The following is a 27,751-nucleotide window of genomic DNA, read 5'->3' on the forward strand; positions in this document are numbered from 1 at the left end:
TTAGAAATAATTATACATTTAAAATCTTCAACATGCTAGTTAGTAGTATTAACTTGGAGTAACAAATCAGATTGCTTTAAATAAATATAAATTTTATTAAAAAAACACCCACATCTCAGCAATATCAGGAATGATATAATAAACAGCTTTCAAATAAACTGCATTCAGTACATTACAATACTTACAGTATTAATACCCATCCTTAATTCCATTTTTTGTAGCATACCAAACTTCAGAAGAACTAGGAAAGCCTTAAAAAAATAAAATGACAGGCAAAAAGTTGCACTTTTATTTTTTTTATACCTTTTAGTGTCTAACTGCAAAAAAACCAAGTGTGTATCAACTGCTAGCTTAACCTTTGAGCTGAGCACATATTGTGCACAAGTTAAACCCAGAAAGTTATTCAAGTAATGTTGACTCACTTAGAAACACTCTGAAGCATCTTCAAGTATGGCTATGCTTGTAACCCGCTATATCTTAGACACCTCGGCTTTCTCAACCACAACCTGCTACTGTAGCTGGGTCCTGTACAATGAAATTCAACATTTTTATGTAGATTTATTTTACAAAATTGGAACAGTTAAAAGAAAAAAACCTAGACCTTCTAATGTCGTAGCTAACAGGTTACTATAACTGTAAACATCGCTGTGACAGTGACCGTAATATTTACAAAGACTTCCTGGATAATCTAACTATGATCATTCTCTTAACCTGAAAGAGTAAAAGGGATATTTTAAGATATGATGAGAAGCTGTGGGTCAAATTGACAGAAAAGAAGATCATACATCAACATCGAAGAATTAGTTGTATTCTTGCAATACAAATTCTCGGTATGTACACTGTGACATAATTTATTTATTTTTTTAACACATTTACAATCTGTTTAAATAAAATGTTTGTAATTCTTTGTTACATATTTTTTTCCTGAAAAAGAAATGAAGTGCTTGCAGAAAATGAATACGTTAAAGAGTGGGGAAAGTTGTTACCATAACATGAGTCATTCCTTTATATGTCGCATTAATTAATCAGGGAATAAAATCATTATACAATTGCTTAGTGGTTATAAATAAATTTAACTATACACAGGCACAAAGATGTGCAATTACGTTAATCATTGCCCTGGTCTTTCCTCAAAGCAAAAGCAAATGCATTGCTTTTAACTTAGTCAATATCATACTTTCCCTTTAATCAGCTCAGTGCATATATGTTCAATTACTTTTAATAGATTACCACCATCATTCTAGCTAAAATATAGGTAAAGGATTGCAGGGAAATAATTTCATCTGTGTGGAATAGACAATAGTTCGGGATGCAATGGCAAGTCCCTGAATGAGAAGATAAGTTGAACACAGGCGATGAAGATGTACACATTAGTTTAAAATGTCCCTGATTTTACAGTAACATCAAAGATTCAAGTTCAGGTGATACTTTCTAGCAGATTGATAAGAAAGTAAGAAATGAACTTTTATGCCTTTTTTGAGTGGGCTTAAGCCAAGCTGTTCTCAACATTTTGAAAGTAATATACAGAGGAAGAAGGAAAAATGTTATAATCATATTGCCAAACTAATTTTGAGGTATTACAGGTTTGTACTAAACATCATTTAAAAGCCTTCTCACTGCCCCAAGAGTCTCACATTGTATGCGTCTAGTAGGTTGAATAGCACCTTATGAAAAAGTCAGTTGAAACCCAAAGAATACAGTTTGCATTTTTACACAAAACACAAAATCTATAACAGCAATTCCAAAACGGGAAATTAATTTACTGTACAAATCTCAAATGTTTATCTTACAGTTAGATTACAATAATTAAAGACCCCACAGCAAGCCAGCTGCCCTCTGAAACTGACACTGAGCCTACCCTGTTTCATGTTCCTCAGTGTATAAAAAGCATATTTACTAAGCACGAAAGACAAAACTACACGAAATATTCACAATCCAGGCTTGTTCAATGAACCTACAGTAGGGAACATTAAAAACAGTTGCTAACAATATAGTAAACCTGGTAAATATTAAAATAACTCAATTGCAAAGTTTTTCTCAAAATGTTAAAAATGCACCATTTAGTATGGCTCAATTTACAGTAAAAATGACATAGGAAAGGGAAAGAAGCACCAACACAATGATCGTTGTGAACTCAACTTATTTCATGGATTGCTCATACAATCCTCTAATAAATTTGTCAATCAAAATGCCATTTTGCTAGGGAATTAATTACTGTTATAAGAGCAATAAAATCAGATTTTATGATTTAAAAATATAACCATATTACCAAAACATTTAACTTTCATTATTAAAAAGTGTTGTCAATCGTAGAGTGTGTTATGGTATTGTGTGAAGGCATTTGATTTAAAAGAAATGGTATTAAGCACACTTCATAGCACCATGAATGTTGAAATTTACAAAGTCAGTGTGTCATGCCAAGTTCGACATCTCCAAATATTTGTAAAAAAAAATAAAGCCACCATTAAAGAAAGAGAACTTTGTTTCTGTAAAAATAGGTCCTTATGTATCTGTCTAAAGCACCAGAGAATTTGACACTATTTTTCAAAAGTTGTCAAACAAAAATAAATACATCCTTGGTAGGGTCAACTCGTAAAGCTTGATTGTTAAAGAGGTGAAAGACCTGATGTGAAATGTGATTTCATCTGTTCACAGGTTCCTTTTTCTATACAATGCTGTTGTTAAGTTTATGGATAGGAAGGAGTGTTTAAATGAGGCCAGTGGTGCTTAAAGTCTTTTGTTTATCATTTATGCAGCCCCTTCACTTTTCTTCATCGTGAGTGTTTTCTACACAAACTTACTGTAAGGTCCTGTGACCTTGGTGAAGGCGTATGGAGTTGTACTGACATAGGTGTTTGTTGTGCATGACAAGGACCCCTCCATTAGTGCCTGAATAAAACGCTTGTAAGGAGGCGGAACACTGGGATCTGTTGACTCAACATGTTCCCGCTTCACCCCCTTTTTGTTGCCCTTGCTAGGTGTCCCCTCGCCACCGTTCCTTTCTGCATCTTCCTCCTTCTCTCGAGCCTTTTCTGCCATCTTGGCTTCCCACAGTGCCAAACCATGCTTGGCCTCATTCATATTTTTGTGCTGGTAAAATACCAAGGAGATGCGAGTTGGGTGGTTGCGGTCTGGATTTTTGAGGGGTGTTGTTGCATGGAGCTCCCGTTTTGCACACTCAATCAGAACTGAGCCATGGCTAGGGGCCAGTGCCACACCACCAATATCTGGGTCCAAGAAGTTGTGCTCATTGTCTGACCACATCTCTGGTTTTTTTGGTGTTGTGGGTGTCGGTGGTGTTCCAGGCTCTTGCTTAATACCAGAGCCCATGAGGCTTCCATTAGGCAGACCTACCCCTGGCTGTGTCTCGCGGTTTAAACACCCACCACCTAACTGAGAAGAAATCTGTGGGCTAGGCATGCTCATCTCTGTCTTGATTTGCATATGGAAAGGATCTTGGCCTGGTGGTAAAATTTGAGGGCTCCGAGACAGGTATGGATTTTGGTATCCTCCAAACTGATTGCCTTTGCTTACAGCAGCGTTATATTCTAGACCTCCATGGGATGATGGTGCTCTGGACAGGGGGTCCATAAACTGGGGTTCTGAGGCTCCATTAGGACCATAAGGGCCATAGGGTCTCATGGGGTGTACTGGCCTCATGCTGCATGCATTGTAACCATTTACCTGTAAACCTGGCTCATTGTACCTTGGGGGATAAGCGACGTCATAACGTTGATGTGCACCATACTGCTGCTCTGAATAAAGCACTGGCCGCTGTTGTCGGTACATGTCTAGGTGCTTTGGGTTTGAAGTATAGTATGGATGGTAATTGTCAAGGGGCATTCCTCCATTACATTGATAACCTGGGAATGGACGATTTGATCCATTAATGTAAGAGTTTGGTACATGGAGTGGGGAAGGATAAGGGCTGGCTGGTGTTGGCGGCTGGTGGGGATACAAGCTGCCTGGCTTGGAAGTGCTTGGAAAAGACCCAGGATGGTTAGGGAACCTGGGGTAGTTGGCTGCATTTGGGGAGCCAGGATAAGGGGGTAGAATACTCTGGTGCTGTTGTTGTAGTTGCTGAGGATGGATCCCAAGGTGGTGTGTTGGCTGCCCTGGATGATAGGTTGCTCCAACTGCACCTGGAATACGTCCTAAAAAAGATGTTGGTTTTTTTTAATGAACGCCTGAGAAGTAGCAAAAAAAATTACACCAACCGCCAATTCAAACATCATCAGCTATGAATTCTGTAGTGTAATTGCTCTTAGAGTTTTTTATTATTTACTTAGCACATTTACAATGTATCCCTACAAAGAGATGCATTTTTATATAGACACGAGATGATTTAAAAAAATGTGTAATAAAGTTTAAACAGTAAGTAAATAAACAATAAATACCTACAGTACCTGCCATAGGAGTGCTGTGAGTGATATTCTCGTAAGTGCCTGCTTTTGTCTTAGCCAGGAGGGCCTTCTCTGCCTTATCATTAGCGCTGTCCAACATGGCATTTTTGTTGGCAGCTGCCTTTTTAGCGTCCAGCTTCTTTTGCCGGCAAGACTTGGCGGGCTCTGCAAGCATGCGCACCTGACGGCGAAATGCACTCAGGACTTGGATAGCGCCTGACTTGATTTTCTCTTGTTGACCCTCCTCACTGCCAAATTCATCAGTTTTGGAAGCCTTATAAAGAGGCAGAACGTGGAGCTGCTCATCCTCTGGAATCTTTCCAATCTCACGGTTATCCTCGCTTGTTAATGTGCACACCTGTAAAATGGGAATGAGTTAAATACTCATTTAGGAATGTTACAGACATTAAGTACTTTTGTCATACTAATAATGGGAAATTAAAGTATAGCGTGATGTGCATTTTAAGTCTCAGTATCTATTCGATCCTCAATCTAGAAACTTGGAAGAATATACATTGCCCAGGTTCTGCTTACCACAGTACTGCCACCCTGCATGTTATGGAGGTCTCTGTGAGCGTGGGCACAGAAGTCCAGGCAAGCAGTGACTCCAGAGAATGGTCGGCCCTCCTTATGGCCCAGACGGCAATCTGGTGCCCTTTGTTCATGTTCTACCTGTGTCAGGAAAATAGGAGGTGTATTTTAGAACAGTATAAGTTTATGAGGGTCACTAAAAAATATAGATAGGACATTTCACAACTTATTTTTCATGCATTTATTTGTAGAACCCAGTCACATTGTGAGGATCTTATTGTTGTTGGCATGCAAGTTACATTTCTTTGTATGTATGCATATGTGTTAAAACCACAAATGTGATGAATGGTTTGATATATTATATCATTATATTAATGTATTATTTGATGACTGATACTTTTGAGGAGCAGGGTATTCTTTTTCAAGTTTTGTTGATTTTGATAAATCATTAGAATGTAGATTGGGATTAGTAAACAGCCTGTGTAATGTTCACATATACTCACCTGGTTTCCATAAGCTTCAGGTGCCATATCTTTATACAAGGGACCCAGTAAGGTTGCCAAATTTTGCAAGTTGTGATCAAGTTTCTCTTCCTGAAAGACATAGAATGGCAGTCGTAAGTTACTGGAATGGAAGTTTTCTGGAAGCTGGTGAAAGGAGAACTCAGGCAGCAGCTGATGTCTCATGCAGAAGGTTTTAATATAGACTTGATTAAGGAGATCAGAAGGTGGAACAATATAAAAAGGCTAATAGAGCAACATGAGCAATTGTCACCCCCAAGTCTCAAGATGTCTCCCACAGCATCCCAGTTTATCTCCCTCTACTTGCGTCACCCATTCCAACAGCACATCCATGAATGGCGAGAATTGCTGTCACTCTCAATGTTACATGTAGGTGTTCGCATCCTATTGGATAGACAAGCCTAAAACGTGCAGTCCTTAATCACATTGTGTCCTTACATCTTTCCATTGGTGAAATATGCAAAAGAGTTGAAGTTGGTGCCTCTCTGTCTGGCGCATCTGAGTTAGATATGAAAGTCCCTCAACGTAGACACTACAATGTACTGTTTGGCCCTTTATCTATAACCTGACCTTGGGTACTGTTTAAAGAGAGAATGGAGTATCTGTGGAATTTAGAGGCACTATTCTCCTGTACAGATATAATATTTAATATACAACATACATAATATTTAGTAGCATATACAGTTATGTGTGAGTATGGTAAAAAAAAATCCATAACAGATACTTTAACATGTTAATTTAATGTTACCACTATTCACAATTAGACTACTATTGTAAATCTAGATGAAATACCTCCTTCACATCATCTCCTAGTAGCTTGAATTTCCTTGGGATTTTGCTTCGGGCAAATTTGCATCCATTGTAGTACATGCTCCAAGAGCAGCCAAAAGAGAAGGATGCTCCACAGGCATCAGGGTTTAGCCCCTGGCATGCACAGGTCCTCCTGAAGGGGGAAGACACAAGGTTTAAATTTGTCATTTTTGTCCATTTTAAATCAGTGGTAGGCAAAAGTGGTGAGTGAGGATCCAATTGGTACCCTTTCAAGTCTTTGGTACATGTAACACGTATATTCTAAGGTTTTTTGAGTTTTCTAGTGCCAATACTTACTCCTCATTGAGAGCGCAGCGTCTCTGGGTGAGGGCTCCATGCTTTTTTAGAGTTTCACTTAGCTCGAGGTAGAGGCGGTCAGCTACGCTGGGTAGGACGCCTTCCCAGACCAGGATTACCACAATGATGCAAGCTGTCTCACAAGTGTGAGCAGTACGTTCCCGCACCAGCACCAGTAGCTTTTCATCTACACTGGATCGACGAATCACCTGAAACATGATTGGTATTTGAGAACATGTGCACATGTAGATATTTGAGGCAAATACATGGGACCTGATTTACTTACTCAAAAAATTAAATATACAATCAGTTCTTACCCATTTGGCTATGGGACACCCCTGTGTACTTTTTCCTTCCTTGCCGGTAAATATTACTTTTTCAATCCTGAGAGCGCTACCAGTGAGACCAGACCTTCAAAGAGGAATATGGGCATTAAAGTAAATACAGGTACAATAGTGCACAGTGGTTATAAAACACACGATTAACATTTTTTTCAAGAGGTCTAGTTTGCGGCTTACCTTTTCTCCATCATCTCCCGTATAAGAGGAACACTAGGTGCTGATCCCAGGTGAGTGTAGTATGGGCCTTCATCCTTCTCACTGATTTGTTCTTAGGTCATAAAGAAACATGAATTAATATTTACCCACCAACTAATCAATCATGTTTTAAATATGAGACTTACCAACACAGTGACACGATGCAATATCATATTGCGTTTTCACGGGGGTATCCAGTAGATTCTTTATAGGTGTATCCAGCAGCTTCATAGGTGAGTCCATAAAGCTCTGTAGGAGGTTTTCCTTCTTAGGAGTGGAATCATGTGGTCTTTTTGGAGCTACTGGGGCTGAGGCAGCTGCATATGATTCAACTCCACCCAGGTCAGTATTGGTTGAAAGGATTGTGATAGGGCCAGAAGATTCCACTTTGACTTTGTTTGCTGCATTGATGACGAGTGATTTCTTCTCAAACACAGGTGAAAGCTGGTACTGCCTCAGACTTTGTTCCATAGAGGCCAAGATGCTTTCCTGCCTCTTGCTCTGAGCACACTGGGATTGTTGATTTTCCTGCTTGACTTGTATTCCACCTATTCCTGCCTCTCGCATCTGTATCTGATGCTCCTGCTGCTGTGAACAAGGGACCTCAAATCTGGTACTGTTTTCCATTTTCACAGCCCTGAAGCTGTGGTCACTAGTGTTCTGGGGAGAATGAACAGGGCCCTGACGCTCCTGCCTTTGTAACAAGTGCATACGAAGGGCTGCGTGCCTCTGAAAGTCTCCATGGGGACTCGCAGGTCCCAGAGGTAAACGAGGCCCCCTTTGGAACTGGGTGTGTGATGTCTGCAGATGCTGTTCAGTTTTAGGATACATTTGTGTTGATACCTGTTGGTTTAATGCACCTTGTGGTAAATGAGGTTGTGACTGTGGAGAGGACTGGGGAAAGTCTGTGTGGTTTGGCTGGTGGCAGTGGTTGATAGGCTGCTGCGGTTGAAATTGCGTGAGGTTACTGCTGCCTGAGTTTGGTGGATATTGCCGTTGTTGTTGTTGTTGTAATTGTTGCATTTCTTTTGAGTTGTTGTAACTGAATGCTATGTGGTCAGTGTGCTGATTATGTTGGTTGTTGGGTTGAGCAGGTTGAAGCTGCTGTTGACCTGGAGCAGGCTGACTGCGAGGTCTGTAATTGGTAGACTTGGGTTGCCCTTCAAATTGTGGTGGGTGGGACAATGGACGCTGAAGATGACAGTGCTGTTGTTGCTTTGTTGTTGAAAGCCCAGGTGACAGTATATCCTGCAGGTCAGGGTCTTCACATAAGTGCTCTGACTGCATCTGGGTGTGGTACTGGCTGTCTGCTTGCCGATTTGGGGGAAAGTTATGGTGCTCAGGCCTTTTCTGGGGGTGCTGCATTTGAGGGGCTTTAGCATTTGATTGCTGACACTCAGGGGCAGTGTTGTGCTGGGCTGGCACACAGTGAGTTTGGGCTGGGAGACGGTCATGTTGTTGCTGCTGGAAGCTGTTAGACCCCTGACTGCCATCTCTGAAAACTCCCTGTGTCTGGAATCCTTGCGGTGAATTCATTTCCAACATCTGGCTGTGAATCTGCTGGTTAGCTGCCTGCTGCTCTGACTGAGGCTTAGCAGAGTAGCCCCTCCACATATCCTGCTCTTGAGCCTGGGGTAACGGGCCATTTCCAGATTGCTGGGGAGAATGTGAAGAGTTCAGCTCTATCCAGCCTCTCTGGTGGGGAGTCGGACATGATACGTTGACTCTCTGCTTAGACAATGTGTTCTCCATCCCATTTTCTAATCCAGGATGACATGGCTGCTGGAGACTGGGCCCCATACTATCGTCTCTATGTGGCTTCTCAGCATTTTGTTTAAAGTCCTGGGGTTGCATCCGGAACTGATGGCCCCCATCAGTGCCATGATGCTGACCAGACCTGGGTCCCTCACTTTGTCGGATCTTATCTATCCCAGAGCTAGGAAAGGGGTCATATCCACCCTCCTCTGGTGTCTGTAGAGGAGCACTGCATTCAAGAAAAGAGTTCTGAGTAAACCCCTGGTTGGCCTTCACATATATACCTTGAGGATTTGTGTCATCTGGGTAACACTGTCGACCATTTGGATGTTGTTGTGAGCTGTTGGCAGTATTTGTAGGGGATATCATACCAGGCAGCTGACCTAGAGGCAGCTCCTGTCCAGAGTAAGAACGTGGCCGCTGCTGATGCTGTTGCTGCTGGTGTTCTGCTGCAAAATTGGTTGAGTATCCATTCACTCCATAGTTGACAGAATTGTAATTTTTACTTCCTTCAGCACTGCCAGATGCTCCAGGCGGCTGCTGTTGTGAGTCAGGCCTTTGGTCTGAATTGGACAACCCTGAGGTTAAAGAGGGGTGTTGAGCACCTTCACTGGGTATCTTGTTTGCCAGTGAACCATTGACAGCATCAAGGTTTGACCCAGGTGTTTGTTGTGCAATTGAAACTTGCTCAGGATAATACTGAGACAGAGTTTTCTCTAAAAGGTCACCTGGAGTGCTATCTATGTTTGAGGAAGGCGATACAGCACCATTTGGAATTGAAACTTGTTTATTCCTTGGTAGACAGAAAACATCGCCATTTGGAAAATTACAGTTCCTAACGTCTAACTTAACCTCTCTATGTGGGGCCTTGCATTCAAATTCTGTTGCCTTTGTCAACTCAGGAAAGTTTGCCAACAAACTAGAGCTTGTGTCATCATTACCTTGAATCTCAGTGTCTACTTTAAGCTTTTTGGTCTGGTGGACCATTAAGGATTGCTCAGTGAGCCCATGCTCTCCATTCATCAATTCTCCATTCATCATGTAGGCTCCTTGATCAAATAGCCCTTGTCCTGAAGCTGGGCTGTTGCAATTCTCTCGGTGCCTCTTCATGGAGTTGGCACCTGTATTAGGCTTGTAATGGTTCCAGTTTGTATCCCCAGTGTTCTGCAGAGAATCTGCCTCTGAAGACTGATCTCCATTCTGTAATTTGTGTGAGATGTTTCGAGATTGGCCAAATTGTGCTAATATCAGACTTTCTTCCGCCTCATGTCTGGCCTGTTTTGTTTCCATCTGGCCGACTCAGAGTCCATCCACAGGGCTGCCCTCTGTCTGTCCTGAAAGGCACAATGTAGGAGATACATATTTAGTTATTTCATTGATCAAGCAGAATTAGCTAAATGTGATACAGTCAAATTGTTATGCTGTGTTTGATGAGAATGCATACAAGCGGTTATCACAGAGATATCTTGGCTGACCATGTGAAACACCATTTTGAGTTTTACTTTTACGTGGACATTAATTTAAGAAATACAACAGCCAAAATCCTTACTGTCCCCCACCGACTTTTCAATAGGTTTAAAAAAATGTGGCAATATTAGGGAAGTGCCATTACTCTCCTGTTTGAGGGGTGGTTGAATACTTCATTGGAATATGGAGTAAACTTAACAAAATGGTTCATTTGTTTTAGTACAAAACGACAGAATATATTAATCAAAACACAAGTATAATTGATTTAAGACTGGAGGACATAAGGTTAACCTCACAGATGGTAGATGGGAGGAGGAGCTGGCTGCTCTTCAGCTGTTCTGTTGTTGTATTCCTCGCCATTGCCTCATTGTAATGTCAAATTTGCAAATACAATTAAGTTCTCAAATTTGAGGCCTTTGTTAAGGGCTATACACAAGTTACAAGCTTTGGGTAATGAAGTTATGACTACAGAATCATAACCCACCCCAATGTCTGATAGACCCACATAAATCTAAATTAGTCCATATGTCCAGAAAATTACTTATCAAATTAATTATATTATCAAATTACACATTTTGCGCAAAATTTACAAAAAATGTATTTGACATTTGTAATATGAATTTAAATGAAAGCTGAAAGAGAGACAGCTTTTAATTTCTATAATTCAATAAGATTTCTTCAGAAGGTTAAGCAGCAGACTGAGCTTATGGTTTCATTTTGTTTTCCCTGTGCTCCCTGCCAAAAGCAAATAGATTCCAGTGATTCCAGTAGAATATTGATTTTTCTCTGCCGCCCTTCATTGTTAATGCATGTCACATCCGCAGCATCTGCAAAACAATTGCACTGCACAGGCACATAGAGCCGCAGTCTAATCCATCATAATTATGAGCAACTCCCTGCAGATGCTAAAGGAATGGGCAGCTGATAATCACCAAGAGGGGGCCAAGAATTATTAAGTGTTAAAGTAAAAGAGTTAGTGTTGGGCATTAAAGCTGGCTGACAGAAGATGGCAGCTGATGGTACTGATACGTCAGATTCATGGTTTGCATGAGAGGAAGGGAGTTCAGATCTCCAACAGTATAAGTCACAAACCTGTCATTCAAATTAATTCCACTTCAGTTTCTCCTTTTTTTCAGATGGTAACATTTGTATCTTGCCTACATCTCGGCCAGTTTACGGCTTAAATGTATTTACTCCATTTCAACTCTCCATTTTCCATTTAGGTTGTGTGGTAATCAATTTCAAATGTAGTGTGGGCTGCCGTCTTTTCAAATGCTCTGTGCTTGTCCCTGAGGGTTATTTTTCGTACAGATGTTAACAACAAAATAAAAGATGCATTTTCCTGACTTTAATTGGAGGTTCTTCTGCCTACGTACAAGCCCACTAGAAGCCCCCTCCAGCTTCACAACCAACATCTACTCTGAATATTTGAACTCTGGGTTGAATTGTAATGTAATATGAAACCCAACAAAGTCTAACAGCCTTAATTTTCACAATTTAATATATAAAATGATGAATTAGTTGTCAATTTTTAACCTAATTTAAAACATTTAACAAATTCACAGAAAATCCAAATTCACGTTACTCGTTTGTAAGTTTTTAAACTTTGCAATCAGGTTGAATAACATTAATAGATTGGTCACAGATGACAGAGGTGATGAAGCACCTTTACTGCGTTGGTGCAATATATGCAGTATATGAAAGAATTACTCAAGGAAATTCAGGTTTCACCAAGTAAAAAAAACTTTTGTCTCTAAAACTTGGGCCAGTATATAATGGGCCAGTATATAAAATATAATGTAAGGAAGTGGTTTTCCGACTATTTTCCTGAAAGTTCAACTGAGCTAAATATTTTTGGTGTAATTAGAAAGTAAATAATATCTTTGGAGTATTTAGTGAAGCCTTGGGTCTGAATGGCCGGCTGCTACGGTCAAAGTGCTACACAACCTTTGAAAACATAATGGGATCCAGCTTTAGATTCCCATAAAAGTCCTTATATAAGCTCACTGTAGGCACTGGGGGGGGGGGGGGGGTCCAAATATTTGAGGTATATGGCATGTTTTATTTAGCGTAATAGTGCGTGATTGTCACATCTGGAACCAGTTATAGTTGCTTATGGTTCTGGCAAAAGACATTTGCTTGATAACCTATTTAGAGTTTTTTACATTTACTTGAGTATGTTCAGATTCACTTTGAACCATGAAATGCATGGACTCGATTAATCATCTTATGTACAGGCTACAAGGAATGTAAACAAAGGAAGGATACAATAATGCATTGCAATACGTGAAAAAGACTGAAGTATAAGTGAATTTGATTTACTTAGATAGGTAATATAGGTTAGAGAAAAGTGTATCAAACAATCCATCTGCAGCCGAGATATTAATTTGGGGCGATTTACTTTTGAAAAGTTTGCATTTCATTAAATACTTCAACATACTTTTATCTTGTAGAGACAACATGGATTTCAGATGTCCTTAACCACAAAGCTCAACCAGGACAAGTGGACCAAAAACAAAATCACTTCTATGCAATAGTAGGCCAGTCGACCATCTGGATCACGACCATCTACACAGAAAACTGTCAGGCTTAGCTCTGACCAGGCGAGCTGGTCAACATAATGATCTCCTTCCCTGTTTCAATCACCCCTCCAGGACATTAGCAGCCCTCCAAACCCCCAAAGTTAGAGTGCTAAATCTCCCACTAACGAGCCAAGCTGTTACAAGGGTGTCTGGAAGCTCCCACCGTTGTCACAACACAGAGGCCAGCTGCCTGTTAGCAGGTGGAAGAGAGAAGCTGCACAGTGAAAACAAAGACATCTCGCAGGTCAAGCGTTGCAGAAAATAGTCCAAAAGGTGTTGTTCTATCTGCAGAGAGGAAAGTGGGCGCATCTTTCACCCCAAATATGAACTTTCCCTTTTAGTCAAACTGTTTATTAACTTGATGAATATCTATTTTGGGGGTGTTAACCGAGGCTTTCAGATAGTCTGTCAAACAAGAATATAAGAGAAATGTCTAAATCACAACAAAAAGGAGAATCAAACTGAGGTCAAAAGATGTTAACACATCACTTTAATAGAGCTATCATGCATTTACCATTAAACGGATGTATAACAAAACATTGCAGATAAAAGATTCATTATATCTTTTACTGATTAACCCTGTGTGTTATTGTTTTCTAGATGTATGCCCTTATAATGATAAAAGTGATAAAGTTCTTAAAAATTTCCCCTAAATGCACCAGTGTGATGTCTTTTTAAGGGAATATCTGTGTTTGTATTATGAAATAAGAATCTATGGTCAATGACTGTGGGCAATAAATAAGACTTAAGTTTGCAAGTTATACTGAGACAGTGCTGGACCATGAATTTCATGAGCTGCTCAGGCAACAAGTTGCAAAGTTAATCTCCTTTTTGCTTCTGTCAGACATAGACAAATGTAAATTGCCACAACGGGATCCCACCACCCGCATTGTAATCAAAAGTGACACAGAGCCTCTAGGATTATGTCAGTTATTAAAATTGAAATGTTAAGGGGGTTTAATTCATTGGAGGATTGATAAATGGTCTTTGCGTCCAGAAGGCATCTTTATTCATACACACATTCATACATTATCATTTGCAGGAGTTCTTCTCGTTTTTAAATGTGCTGTTTGGACAGACCAAGAAAAGCAACTGACAATGATTAACATGTTTTCCATTTGCCAACATTTCAGGAAAATGTCTGCTTAAATATTATCTGAGGGTGTTTTCATTTAGAGGACACCGATTTGTGATTTTAAAAAATTCTTAAATGTGTTTTTATATTTTAACTCTAGTCTATAAAAGAGCCATTGTTAAGTTGTGACTGTATAATTTCCCAAATTTCAAACAAGCATTTAATTTCTTCATTAGACCAAAGAAATCCTTAAACAACCATGTCTAAACTGGATGGTCAAATAAATGTGATGTTACATTCTGAATAGCAAAGCACTTCACAACTTTGGCAAGAGGGACATGAAGTTAACTCACTATTAAAGCATTATTCTAACTTGATTTGCTTTGAGAATAAGGTTTAAGCTGATACCCCCACCCTTTTTTTGGCACCCTCACATGAAAAGCATCTGATCCCTGAAAATGAAACAATGAGATAAGCGGGTGAATACCACTTCCCGACCCCATGTGACTACTCTTTTGTTTTGTCTGGCCCTCGGTGCAGTCTGTAAATCAGTAACTAAGTCAAGAGGTGAACACCAGTGCTAAGCTGTTCTCAGTGCAGCTCCAGTCCTAAGGGACAGTCCAGGCTTTACAAAGGACCGAACGGAGCCAAGCAGCTTGTCACAGTTGGATACACCCACACTGACAACAAAAAAAAATCTTTGCAAACCCAGAACAAAGCCAGAGATCCCAGCTGAGCGTGCGTGCGTGCGCCTGTACACGTACAAACACACAAACCCTCACCAATTATGCAACGTTGTAAGTCCAGCTTTGAAGGTGCTTGCTTTGAGACATTTGGAGTACTGGCTGCATTCCCTTCATTATTTATATGATACAGAGGGAGGTCTATTTTTGCCCTGGAAGTAGAGCAGAAAACTAGACCAGAGGCACTGTGGTGTTGTGAATTTAGAGGGTTTGCCTTCTAGAAGTTGTGGTACTTTGATCTATTTTGGTTTTCTTGCAAGTAGATAATGTCCATCAGGGAAATGAGCACTCTGTTTCAGTTCATGATATAACTCGGCTTGTTTGGCTCGAACTGGATTCCCAACAAAGCTTCCTTTCCCTCCAGATGTCAGTTTCTTTGTCTCTGTAGGCTGTTGTTTGGTTTCCCTCTCTCTCCCTCTCACAGAGCCTCACCTCCAGTTCTCTGCCCTGTAATTACACACCAGATTCATCTGTACTCCTGCCATTCATCTACTTCCTTCCTGTCCGGTCCATCATAATAGTCCGTGCAGTTATGAAGCTGGCTGCTAAGGGCTGTTGTAGAAATCTAGACAGTCATAGGCCTATAGTTACAGCCTATGCATGTATTTGTTGGCATTTATGGAGGGTCAGTTGCTTTAGTGCTTTCAAGCCTGGGGGCAAGGATGGACTATTGGACACAGTGTGATCAGTATTGTAAAACAATGGACACAGTTTGCACAAGAGTCATTTAACGGCAGTAGTTAATGCACATGACAGTAGAGTATTATTTTAACAATTGTCTTTTTTTAATATAGCTTTGCTCTACCAAACACAAAAGTAACCAACATGTTTCAGTATGTCCATTGTCCATACAAGGCTTTAAAGAATCAGCTAGAAATCATAGGTGTTGGATATTTATCCATATCGACTCCAGTCATGTGAAGCTTTATCATGTGTAACAAAGTTTAATCCACTGGACACACACTGTGTTTTTGTTATTCCCAGCAAGAGCCAGTGAAATATGAGAGCTGCCATAGTAGATGGGTTCTATTTGGCGTGACTTGGCAGCCGTATGTGACATTCACCGCTAACGACAGCTGCTGGGAGACTCAGGTCTCTGCACTTTCAGGTTGAGGCCTAGGCAGCTGGGCCAAAGAGCCCTGCTGTTGAAGAGAGAGAGAAGGGGAGATGTAGAGCAGCCCTGTAAATCAAACACACACTTGCCAAGGCACACCCCTGTTTTGCAGAATAGAGTCAAGAATAAGCCATACTCTCAAGTGAACATTTCCTTTTCTCTGCTGAAATGGGACCATTTGCATGTTCCTGTTTGAAAGATAAGAACATGGAGCATGCATCCAGTCCAGAGACTATAAATTTTCACAGCACTTAGTAAGTAAAACCCATATGAAGTGGGTCACAACAAAGTGGGTCATTACAAACATACATATTGTAATCGGACTGAAAGTTGTAACTTTTAATGAACTATAACTTCATTTTTACATGCTCACAGGGCCAGTAACGTCTGTTCTAACCCATAGAACTATTAACACATACTGTATAGCATTCACCTAGCGTGGTCTGTTAGCAGTCAGTGCAGTTTAGTAAGTTCTAATATCAAGTACAGTAATTATCACTTGCTATTCTTAGCTAGTTTGCTAGCATTTAGCCACTGATTCCACAGCATTGCTAACTCTTGTATAGGGCCAAGCATTACAAGTGTTTTCATTAAAAAGTAGGATTAAGGATTGTTATTAAACTGATCCAAAGTTAAATACAGTTTTGATATTGGTTTAATATAACTCAGACTTTAATTCAATTTATAGGAAAATAATAATGTGTAATAAAATGCCATTTACTTGGAAGAACTATTAAATCAAAGTTATTTAGGCCTCTAATGATTTTCATGTCCCAACGAAAGTAAAAAAGAAAGTAGTTCTTCATTTTTCAACATAGTGGAAAATTAAATATGGCAAAACCAACAAATGTAAATTGTATAAGCTTAATATGAGCCACTGAAATTGACTGAAATCCCTCTCTTAAATTTTTTGAGATAACTAATTTCACATATCTTACTCTAAACATAAAGATAAAGCTTTATGGAAAAGGAAATGTAGGTTATACAAGTCCTTGTTTGGTAATACAGTAATGTAATGTAATATGATGACAGACTGGAGTTAGACAGTTCAGACTGTGAGTGAAACCTTACCCTCAGAGACTTCTACCAGTCTAATTAGGTCAGATGACTTGCATTCTGCAGTGTTTCAAATCCCTCCCGTAAAATGTAAAGCTGGATTCGCGGCTCCGCAAACCTCATGACCTCTGACAACATTTTCACAACTCTGCATTCCAGCTGGCTGTGTAAATAGCAGCCATGTAGGCTCAAAAACACTGCACATCCACTTCACGACCATTTTTAAATCCTACACTGAATTTCAGCTGTTGCCACTGGGATCTTAGCGCTTAGACTAACCTTCAAACTATGTATGATTGGTCCAGTTTTTGACACCAAACCATTTAACAGCCTGAAACATACACGTTTGCCTGATTTAAGGCAGTGTTTGATTATGCTTTCAGACATCCGTGTAGAATTTGAATTATGACAACCCATGACATATGGCTAGCATATGATCTGAGGGGGTTTACTCCATTGGACAGAGTTTTAGGGAAAAAGTTAAGGGGGGTGGACTGCAAAGTCTGGAAGGTTGTAACACACCAAGTCATGAAGCACAATGGGAAGCAAAGTGTTGGTAGCTTGTGTTGTTACTGACGGTTTAAAACTAATCAGACGTGTGAGGACACATGTTCATCTTCGGCATCGCACAGATTCTTGCAGTCAGGCCACCTAACACTTGTGACTACAGCATGCCACATGTCACACACATGCACTGTGTACAATGCAATTTGTTTGTGCTCTATGTCTCTCCTTTTTTCTATCAGTCTGAACATATGACACCCTCAACCCTGGCTGCGAAACAGAAGCTCCCAGTGTCTTCAGTCGATTCTGTAATCCTTCGAATTTACTTGGCGGGTCAAAATTTGTTCGGAGTGCCTTGATCTTGTTTCAATTCTGTTGCGTTAAGAACCTTCACAACATATGGCATCGATACACTCTTACAGCCACTGACAGAGGAACAATCTCAAGAAATCCAACATGAAAGTAAAATCCAAAACAAAAAAAACCATAAAAGCAGACCACACACACACTGGTCGGAGATCTTTGCCATTTCCTCATTTATCAGATCAGAGAGACCCATAGTTTTATTCTCCCCTCAAAGGAATAGTTTTACATTGTGGGAAATGGTTTGTTTGCTTGGTGTTGAAAACAACACTACTCGCGAGTCTCACATTTGTTCTAAAAATATGAAGATTCTCCAGGAATTCACTGCTTGCAGCCAAGTAATAGCTCAGCACTAACTCCCAACAAACCACAACTTGCCATTTGTTACAACTTTTATTTGGGTACAGATTAAACATGTCAAATACAACATTTCCTAGAGGACCTTCAGACAGGGCCCGGCTAGTAGTTTTTCAACTTTTTCTTTTGTGTGTTTACTGAACAGACTTAAGGGTGTAACAATCTAATCTAACTCTTGGCAACTAGATGAAAAGACATATTTCCTATGGTGAACTATTGCTTTAAGACTGAAAGGTAATCTGACATGTGAAGGTGTAGCACTGTTCTAAACAGTTGTGGTTCACCAGATGTTTTTGATACACATATTGCCTTAATTGTCCCCAACTGACGGTTGATCTATCTTCCAAAGTTTGGGGCATACAGCGTCTGCTTTACGTTAAGGTGCTGTGATCTTTTGTATCGGTGACTGAATAGATGCAGAAACATGTGTAAGTTATTATCATGAATACAGAAGCATGAGCATCTGATTTAGTGATGTGACCAGAGTACCCCTCAAACCCAAGTCTAGTTTTAGAGTCAGGTAGAGCAGTTTTGTTTCCTGTTGTGATATTTACATCATCCAGCAACTTCATATTCATTTTCAGGAAGAGTTGTGGGATTTCCTGTGATATATCTTCGCACATGCATGCAAACTATACTCTAGCTCTTGCTTTTCTTTTCGGAATCCGAAGACAAGATTAATAGATTACCACAGAAACACAGAGGACGTACACTTCTGTTTGTAATTTCTTCCCTGGAGAGCATCCTCCCCCTCCAGAAGAGAAATGGATCTGCACAATCTACATTGTTCTTTATGTCTAATGCAAGACAGATGTGGCCTACTTCAGGAGACTCCCACTGCAGTCTTTATGCTTGCACTGCTTTTTGTCCCAGTCTGCCGTCTTTGATTGTATTTTGACTTCTAAAAACTAACTATAGAACTATTTGAGCAAGTTAATTTGAACTACTCAACATTATTTTACTGAATTGATTTCTTTTTTATTAATCATGAACTGATAACAACAATTTATGGTATGCATTTGGGATTTGATGGAAATCTTAAGCCGCAGATCTAGAGTAAGATTTCTACTATGTTATATGAGCCTACATATTATGTTAAGGTGAATATCAAGGGGTGTTACCGCCCCATTTTTTGGCTAATGGTAGCCAAATCTACAGAGCCGGGGGGATACTGGTGGACCTACATCAAGTCAAAGGGATTAACAAAATGAAAGACATGAGAGATATTCTGGCACCAACAATAAACCATATTTAAGTGCTCATAGCCATAATTAGGATCAACGTCAACATTAATCCAAGATAGTTTGATAATGATGTTAAGGGTTCAGTGGGCTTTGTCTTTGTGGAGCTCAGGAAGTAGTGAGGAGGACATAAAACCCATATAGGAGTCTGTGATTTGTGGCAACCTTTAAAAGACCCAAGGACAAGACTGGTTTACTCAGTCTAGTTTTAATGGCTTAGGTTGAACCGGATGAACTGCTGACAGTTGTTACTTGACACTGTTCATATTGTGGATCCAGCATGTTGCTGGCTAACACACAAACCTATGTCTCAAAGTTGTTGAGCTCGATGAAGAAGTTGAAAATACTGATAGAGAATTAGTACATTAACGTATGTTGTAGCCTATTATGTTATTGAGTTTAAAGATATTGCATGTTTTTATGCTTTTAGATTCATGGCCTTAAATGCCAGGAGGTTTGAGCGAGTTTAAATGGCAAAGGTGAGATGGAATTTAAGGTTGTGTAGATGACATTAGTATGAATAACTCAACAGTCTTTGTTGGCAGGAACAAACTGCCTCTGTACATATGTGATATAACCTGTTACGCAAGTGTTGTGGAATAACCGCACACACAACAATTGCAAACAAAATATCATCCTTGCACGTACTACTGTAGTTTTAAACGTGGTCTACTTTAATCAGTCTGATCTTTTCAGCACTTTCAAATCTTCTAAAACAGCTACTTCAACAGCTAATGAGAGACTAACTCATGTATTTAATTAAGCATAACTCTTTAACACATAACTCATAAATCGTGAACTAAGAACTAAGTTACCAAATGCCAGTATGACACAAAAGATCGTATTCGCATACAAAAACTAAGAGGTGGACTTGATTCTTAAGTTGCAAAACAATTACTATGTCCACCCTCTGGGCCAGTGTCACAGATCACATCTGTTAATCATCAGCCATTCCTTCAAATATGAAGGAATTGATGTTGAACGTTTTAAAGAAGAGGTCATTCTTGATAGTAGATAGGCCCATCTGACTCATCCAACTGCCTGATCTTTGTGGTTTTTCCTGTTTAATCACCACAGCCTGGAGGAAACCTTGCCTAACTTTGAAGCACACTATGCAAAGTTTGCGCTCAGAGTCTAATCCCTTTTCTGTGCCTTCAAGCTGCATCACATAGAGACTCTAATGAAGAATTTGGCTTCTGAGCATACAAAACCCACTAACCTGTCCCCAACCCCTCACAGTTCTGCACCTTTCCTTGCAATCTGCATATCTCCTTTGCCCTTCAAACCTTTGTCTACGCAACAGTCAATATATGTGACTAACTCGATGAACTGTGTGCAGAGCAAAGTTAATTTCTTTCAGAGTACATGGTATAGCCATGGCGACCATCTTATGAGCGCTCCAGAGCCCATCTGGTCTAAACATTACCCCAGCATGGCTGACTGCAGAGCAGGCTGCTTTGCTGGGGTGTGCACATGTGCTTAATGCATTGATCGTGCCAGTAAATCAATAGTGCCACATATTCAGGAACCTACATTTGCCCTTCTGCAGATCCATATATATCACTGCATTTTAGAAATTTGTTGAGCCACAAAACCTGACAAAAAAATGATTTCTCACTCATTTTTTAAATTTAGGTTGCACTTCTTGTTTGTTGTCTTTAGCTTCTGCATTTATGTTTTCAGCATTAACAAGAAAGAAAGTGTAGTTGCTCTAAGCTGAACTAGTTAGATGAGAGACTCATTACTTATTGACCCTTTCCTCTTTATTCATTGTTTTACCCACTACAATCTGGCATGAGGTGGAACACTCGTACACACAGCAAAATGATGAACAAACATGAATCCCATGTTTCTTTAATTCACACTCCAGACTGCAAGTCTTGGCATGTGATACCCTATAGGCACATTTATATAGCAACTTTTCCGTTTCTGTTTGCATGATCTAAATCCCAGCCAGTTACTAATTAAAGAGGAAGTGAAGGTGAACAGTAAACAGAGCAAAGGGAATCAAAGGAAATAAATGGCAGTGAAGGACTTTTAAATAGGTACCAGGACAGACTGGTATGGCTGAGCTACATATAGGAGTTCACTGCACAAAAAGCATGGCAAGATTGGAAATCTATATTTTCTTTTTTCTATTCTCAAAAAATAAAGCCAAAAATATAGTATAGCAGTGCCTAGAATAACTTTTCTCCTATATCCTCTTTTGTTATCTGGAAAGCGAATGTGGAGATATTTTTTCCCTCATTGGTTTCTGAGCAGCCTGACCTAAGCCGCTGTTGCTAAGCGCCCTCTTTCCCTCCACTGAGTGGGAGTCACGTGACTCTCATTGAATAGAAATCACAAATCCTCCTGGGTGAGGGATATTTTCTGTGATTCAGGGCTTCAGCGCAAGGATGTATAAACCCAGAAGTGCACTTCTTGCTCCACTCAAATTTTAAGAAAGTACTTACATTCTGTGTGTTGTTTTATATTTCCCTTAAAGACAATATTTTATCCTAATGTGGCAGAGCTTCAGGAATAACAATAGTCAAATTCTGCTATGTTGATTGGTGTTTCCCTGCATATAAAACTGTATTTGTACTGACCTTTCTAAGACTAGTTCTAGTGGGGAGTGTAGTGTATGAATGAAAATTGTGCATGAATGCTGGGTATTATCCTGCAAGGAGTCTCTATCCATTCAGACTGAGAGCTAAAATCGGACTTAACAAATACGTACATGGATACAAATCCAACGTGATTGTCATTGAGTGGTCCGACTCGGAAGGACACCAGCTGCCACACTCGTACATTCCTCAAATGAAACCTAATAGTGAACCTGAGCCACTTGAAGCCCTCAGAAATAGTTAGTGATGTCATTCAAAGCCTTTGGTAGCGTAACGCTTCTCAATGACATTCAGGACCAGCTGTCTGTCTTTGTGCTTCTTGTGTAGACAACAGGGGGCCATGGAGCCTAACCTTTCAATGACAGCTCCCAGCAGCAAAATCGTCCATATCTGACAGCCATTTCAGAGAAGGCCAAACAGCCATCAGAAGCAGTTGTTTGGATCAGCGTGGTCGCCTTTGAGATAGCTCTGTTATGACAGAGCTTTGCATATCATGTGGCAGGGGCATTAGCTATTGAAATAGCTTTTCAGATATACATCTAGATCAAGATGAGTTTTGACAGGCTATTTTATCTTGAAACCAATGAACCTTTCAGCAGCTTGAAAATGTAACCTCTTACAAAGTTTCCATCGTCACATGTTTAGTATTAGGGGAACTGAGAAATCTTCTGACATTAAAGTCTTACTAAAGGTCAGATCCTAGCATGAGGTCAGGTCACAAGATTTGTAAGCATTTTGACAGCCTGTGTTCAAGACTTCAATCTCCACACCCGTCATGCTTTGTTTTAACGGGCACCTCTGGGCGTGTCCTTATAGTGAATCATTTTGATCTGCAACTTGTTCTACTTATTAACTGATTTTTCTTGCACCATCTCTTTCAAGAGCGCTAGCTTTGTTTCAGTTTCATTCAAAAAAAAGTTTTTATTATTGTTTTATTATTCCTAGAATTGGGAAACGTTATCTAAATGGTTTTTGGTCAAACCATGTTTTCTCCTTTTGGAGTCAAATGTTCCTATATTATTGTCTGGTTGCATTCAAATGTTTGTTTTTAGAATAAGCATTTAGTTTCATGGTGACATTACCCATAAAACTTTACAAATATTGAAGTTAAGTTGTCATACCGCAAAGCAAGAGCTGTGAAACAAAGTTATGAAATCATGTAATTGGTTTACAACCACTTTAATCTCCCAATTTGCCACTATTAAAGGCTGTAACCTTCCTAAGAGCTATTCATTATCAAAGTGGCATCAACATAAGAAAAGGCTTGCTCTCAGTCTCGCTACGTTCCCAAGCACAGACGCTGTTGTGTCCATGGCTCCTAATTTCTTTTTTTAATCTTAACTTCTAGCACCGGAACCGACGAAAACAGCTTTCAAAAAGATTGTCCGAGCGTAGGAGGAGCGCTGTGGCGAGAAGCGGGAAGAGATGCGATTCGCTTTGAGTCAGTTACGTAACATCTCACTCTCTCCGCGGACTGCCACGATAGTGTTTGTAAACAGAGCGGCCATGTGCGCGCACTCACGTGGAGGAAGCTTTTGAGTCGGTGCCCTCGCTGTCTCACCCCTGAGGTAAACCCTGACATCGATACATGCTCACAGGGCCAGTAACACTCCCGCCAGCCCTGTGCCACTCAAACAGTGCCTTATCACGTTCACTCCATAATTACGCATCAGCCGGTTAACAACGCACAGCCTTATGAGAAAATAAGGCCACGAGTCATAGTTGGGATTCACAATCTGTATAACCCTGTGGCATTTACTGATAACGTGTTTGTATTTCAGACGTAAAAACACATTTTGGTATTGCCCATATCCAGTCACGTACGAAAAACCATTCCCAAGCCATTATTACATTACAGACTTTTTAACAGATTGGGGCCTTCATAAAAGACTCTGGTTGGGGTTTGGCACGAGTCTGATTGGTTATTTATTGATCACCGACATAATTCTTTGAGTATATATGTATATAAATGTATTTTCAGAGTATAAAAGCACAAAACTCTGAATCCCACTGTTACAAAGGAGCAGGATCTCCAACTGTTTTCAGACATATAGCTATTAAATGCTTAAATGTGTGCTAATATCATGGTGAGTAAAATGAAAAATAGCTGTATTTCAACTCTCCCTTAAATCTATACAAGGATGCATGAGGCTAACACCATGCAGCTTTATCTATTCATTAACTACACACAGCTGGTCATTACTGAGGGTAAATTCCTACAAATATATAAAATGTGAGCTAAAATAGTGACAACATAATGACACTCAGATTCCATTGCAGAAGCACCTGATTGTGGTTTGCAGCTCCTCCCTTGCTTTCTATGAGGAAAAAAAAACCAACCCCCAATAGCAGACAAGAGGGAAATCAATATTGTGGAAATCAATAAAAACACTCAGTATCTCGCCATTTTGTCTCAGGAAAGCAGCTGAGCTATGGACCAGCAAGCCAGCAGGTAGTGCAATCTAAAATGTCTAACCTACCACTGGGCCTGTTACTCTGTGTTACTTGTGCAACTGCCCCTGGCTGGAAATATGATGCGTGGGCTGGACAGAGCAGGGTCAGAGGTGAGGGCTTGGGTAAGGGCTTGGGTATTGTAAGTAGACAGCATTGTTGTAGCACGCTATGGCAACTGGACATTCTTCCCAAAGGTGAATTGTCTTTTCCCCTTGGAGTGACATAAAGGGGACTTACGGCCATGACGAAGGAGCAATCCGACCGCAAGGCTTTATCTGTAGGTGTGGATAGAAGGGAGAAGCTATGTGCAAGAGATTGATCTATCTGGCCCTTCCCCCACTCAGCCCCCTGTAGGCCCATTAATGCTCTGGTGCCTGCAACAGCAGCCATGCGGAGACTCTTGAAACCCTCTCCAGTAAGATTGTGGGGGTTTTATTTTTCAGTTTTAAAACATGTAAGTTATGCAGTTCAGGATTATCATTAGTAAAACCTGCAACTGAAGACAAAGGACAACCCAAATTGTACATTCAAACTATGGCAATCATGTGCTTTCATTGGTATGCAGAGAACTGGGTTAGAGGCAATCCATCCAAACTAGGCAGTAGATATGGAGTGGAATGTAACATTCCATCTGCTTAAGGATTAGATAAAAATCAAGAAATCTAAAATAGACTCGATTTTCATGATACAGAACTGTGTCTCAAATGTTTGGTAACAAACATAAAATAATCCAACTGATATGACTTCATCAGGTCATGAGACAGTATCTCTTATCTATTACTTCTTAACATTATGAATGGGGCAATGGGACACACATGCACACAAATGTGTGGATCACCTGATCTCATCCAGTCACAACATACTTTATGGGTTCTATGGAGAACACCACAGCTTCAGCACTCGTGTTGACACTGCAGTCAATGACCATGCTTGCATTATCAAAACACTGTCATGCCCTTGCGTCAGAGAGCCACACCACCATTGTTGGTTCAAAAGTTTCCTGACAGTTCACAAGGATTTTCATCCACAACAAGCAGATACATTTTAGGGTTAGGGTTGATTAGAAAAGTGGGAAAAAAACCTTTGGCAAATAGATAAGGTTCCTCTTTTCTTCCGTGTTATTCATGTATCCATGAGTTTCTCTCTAATAGAAACTCACTGTCACTATTTTCACAATGACTGTATTTCCTTGAACTTTCAGAAAATTTAAAAAAAACGTAAAGCTGAAGACCCTGCGTTGCACCTCTGGCCAGACTTTTAAACTGGGCCCAATTAATAGTGGGTCATTATTCTCCACCCCCCAGGCATGCCTTTATTTAGCTTTTTACCTGAGGCCATGCTGTTTGAACATTACAGCTTCAGTCAGGACAATACACAAACCCAATACACAAACCAGAGATAGACCCGTTATATTCCAATGGGCCACTCAGATAAGTAGTATTTAGTGCATTCAGGGGGAAAACAACTAACAACAAATTAGCTAATTGCTTTTGAGATAAGACCAGAGGTTCTACAACTCGTATGAATTTACATGTTGTAAATATGTTATTAACCACTGCATTTCCAAGGTATATAAACTCAATCACTCACCTATGGGTGATTATCTCCTTGTAATCACTCCATTATTGTTTTTCTAAACTGATTCCTTAAAAAAACGATGAGACATCACACAGAGACGCACATTTCTCTTTGTGTTGTCAATGATCTATTTGCCAATAGCTCTGTTTACAAAATAACACACTAGGCTGATAGTACTAACCTTTAACTGCTTATACTGCATTACATTATACAACCCTGCTGGGCTACTATTGGTTGAAGTTGTTGCAGCTCTCAGGCAACTATCCCCTGTTTAGGCTGTAGTTAAAAAACCTGCCTCAGAATTCCCATTCTTTTGCCCCCAGTTAATGGTGCGGTAGGATTGAGTTTCAGCTCCTACAGAGCTTTCTGACCTTGTCTGCCTTCACCACTCTCTGCCACCACCATTCTCTTCTCTTTTGCTTCTCCTTGGGATTTGCCTTTTGTGTCCTCTTGTCATTCAGTGGTGAAAGCATTGAAAGCTGATTCACAGAGATACACAAAGCCAGAAGCTATGCCACTGCAGACACTGTGTGCACTCACTGCTGGACATGTCCTGGTTGGACTTTTCACTCTCCTACACACAGTCTCCCTCGTGAACAGCACAAACAAACACGTACACGGCTGTGCACGTGAAAATAAGAAGCCACATGGTGTAGTACCTTGTTTATCTCAACATATTCAACGAAGGTTATTATATTTCTCTAATAACCAATAATTATGCATAAATGTTAAAAATGTGTTTCTGTTCTTAAAACAAATGCTCTTACACAAACACACATACTCACACACACACACACACACACACATTCCATACTCAAACACCTTTAATAACATGAGCCTGATAGTAAAACAGCCGGGTTGAAATGTTGGCAGAGAGCAGTACACCGGCATTTGCTTTATGCTCAAAGAAAAAGTCCTGAACAAGCAGCCAAACTAGACTATTTTCTATGATGCATTCAAAAGCAGCAAGAATGTCGACTGAACACAACACACAGGAAAACAGGGAAATGTTTCTCTCAAATTCAGCTTGCAAAAAAGGAAGAAAAAAAGAAAGAAAATGGTCAGCCATGTTGGAGTAGCTTTATCTAATATCCCCTCCTTATTATGTAGCTCTTGGTTTTTCGGTGGGAGGACATTTGCCTTCCCTCACTTGATACAGAAAACCCCCACAAAATACAGACAAGGTTACATGGGATTAGGGTTAGCAGAGTATTAAGCCTCCGAGCAAATTCTCACCTCCTTTTTACGTCCCTCCACTTTGTAGAAATTCCAACAAACCGTCTGGATCTCCTCTTTAACAAATCCTAAAGGGCAGCCATCTTGCCTCCTTCTGTTCTTCTATGTAACAGACTATCCTCCACATCAATATTCATGGAAACCGCTCTGACGTCGGCTCTCATCATCAGGAGAAGCCCGGGTGTCGCTGTTTTGCCGGCTTGAGAAGCACACTCATTTGTGGCCCTAGCGTAAGGCAGCCGAGGCACGCCGAGGGCACAAGATGCTGCTGCCGGTCAGGGGGAAGAGCCACGCTCGCTGGCAAACTCTAATAATCACAAAATCACTTTCCTGCTGAGTCCTTCCCACACAAAGAGACAGGTTTTCTCCCCCCTCTCTGCTCCCTCCTCTTTTTTTCTTCTTCCCTCAGCCGCACACAATAGTGAACACTATGATGGCTGCCCTGAAGCACTGGAATGGATTCAGTGAGCAGGACAGGACTCCTCCCCCCCCCCCCCAGTGCAGCTTATGTTGAATATTGCA

General features: G+C 40.3%; 1 protein-coding gene across 1 annotated transcript; it reads right to left on the bottom strand.

The window, feature by feature from the left end:
- Positions 1-111: 111 nt before the first annotated feature.
- Positions 112-27,522, bottom strand: tet2 (tet methylcytosine dioxygenase 2). Its single transcript, XM_061091615.1, has 10 exons — positions 27,230-27,522; positions 7,245-10,187; positions 7,081-7,171; positions 6,880-6,973; positions 6,563-6,771; positions 6,248-6,398; positions 5,438-5,527; positions 4,938-5,075; positions 4,407-4,761; positions 112-4,154 (listed from the first exon to the last, which is right to left on the bottom strand). Exons 2-10 carry the CDS (start codon positions 10,141-10,143, stop codon positions 2,788-2,790), a joined length of 5,394 nt encoding a protein of 1,797 aa, XP_060947598.1. The 5' UTR covers positions 10,144-10,187; positions 27,230-27,522; the 3' UTR covers positions 112-2,787.
- Between the last annotated feature and the right edge of the window lie 229 nt (positions 27,523-27,751).

This window comes from Limanda limanda, chromosome 2, assembly GCF_963576545.1.
Source record: "Limanda limanda chromosome 2, fLimLim1.1, whole genome shotgun sequence".
NCBI classification, from domain to species: domain Eukaryota; kingdom Metazoa; phylum Chordata; class Actinopteri; order Pleuronectiformes; family Pleuronectidae; genus Limanda; species Limanda limanda.

What these genes read in the sequence shown, in the direction of transcription:
- tet2 (XM_061091615.1), bottom strand. Translation starts at nt 10,143, where the DNA reads ATGGAAACAAAACAGGCCAGACATGAGGCGGAAGAAAGTCTGATATTA. An exon ending in CGGGAGATGATGGAGAAAAG is followed by an intron (nt 6,974 to 7,080) that starts GTAAGCCGCAAA and finishes TCCTCTTTGAAG; the next exon opens with GTCTGGTCTCACTGGTAGCG. An exon ending in GGTGTCCCATAGCCAAATGG is followed by an intron (nt 6,772 to 6,879) that starts GTAAGAACTGAT and finishes ATCATGTTTCAG; the next exon opens with GTGATTCGTCGATCCAGTGT.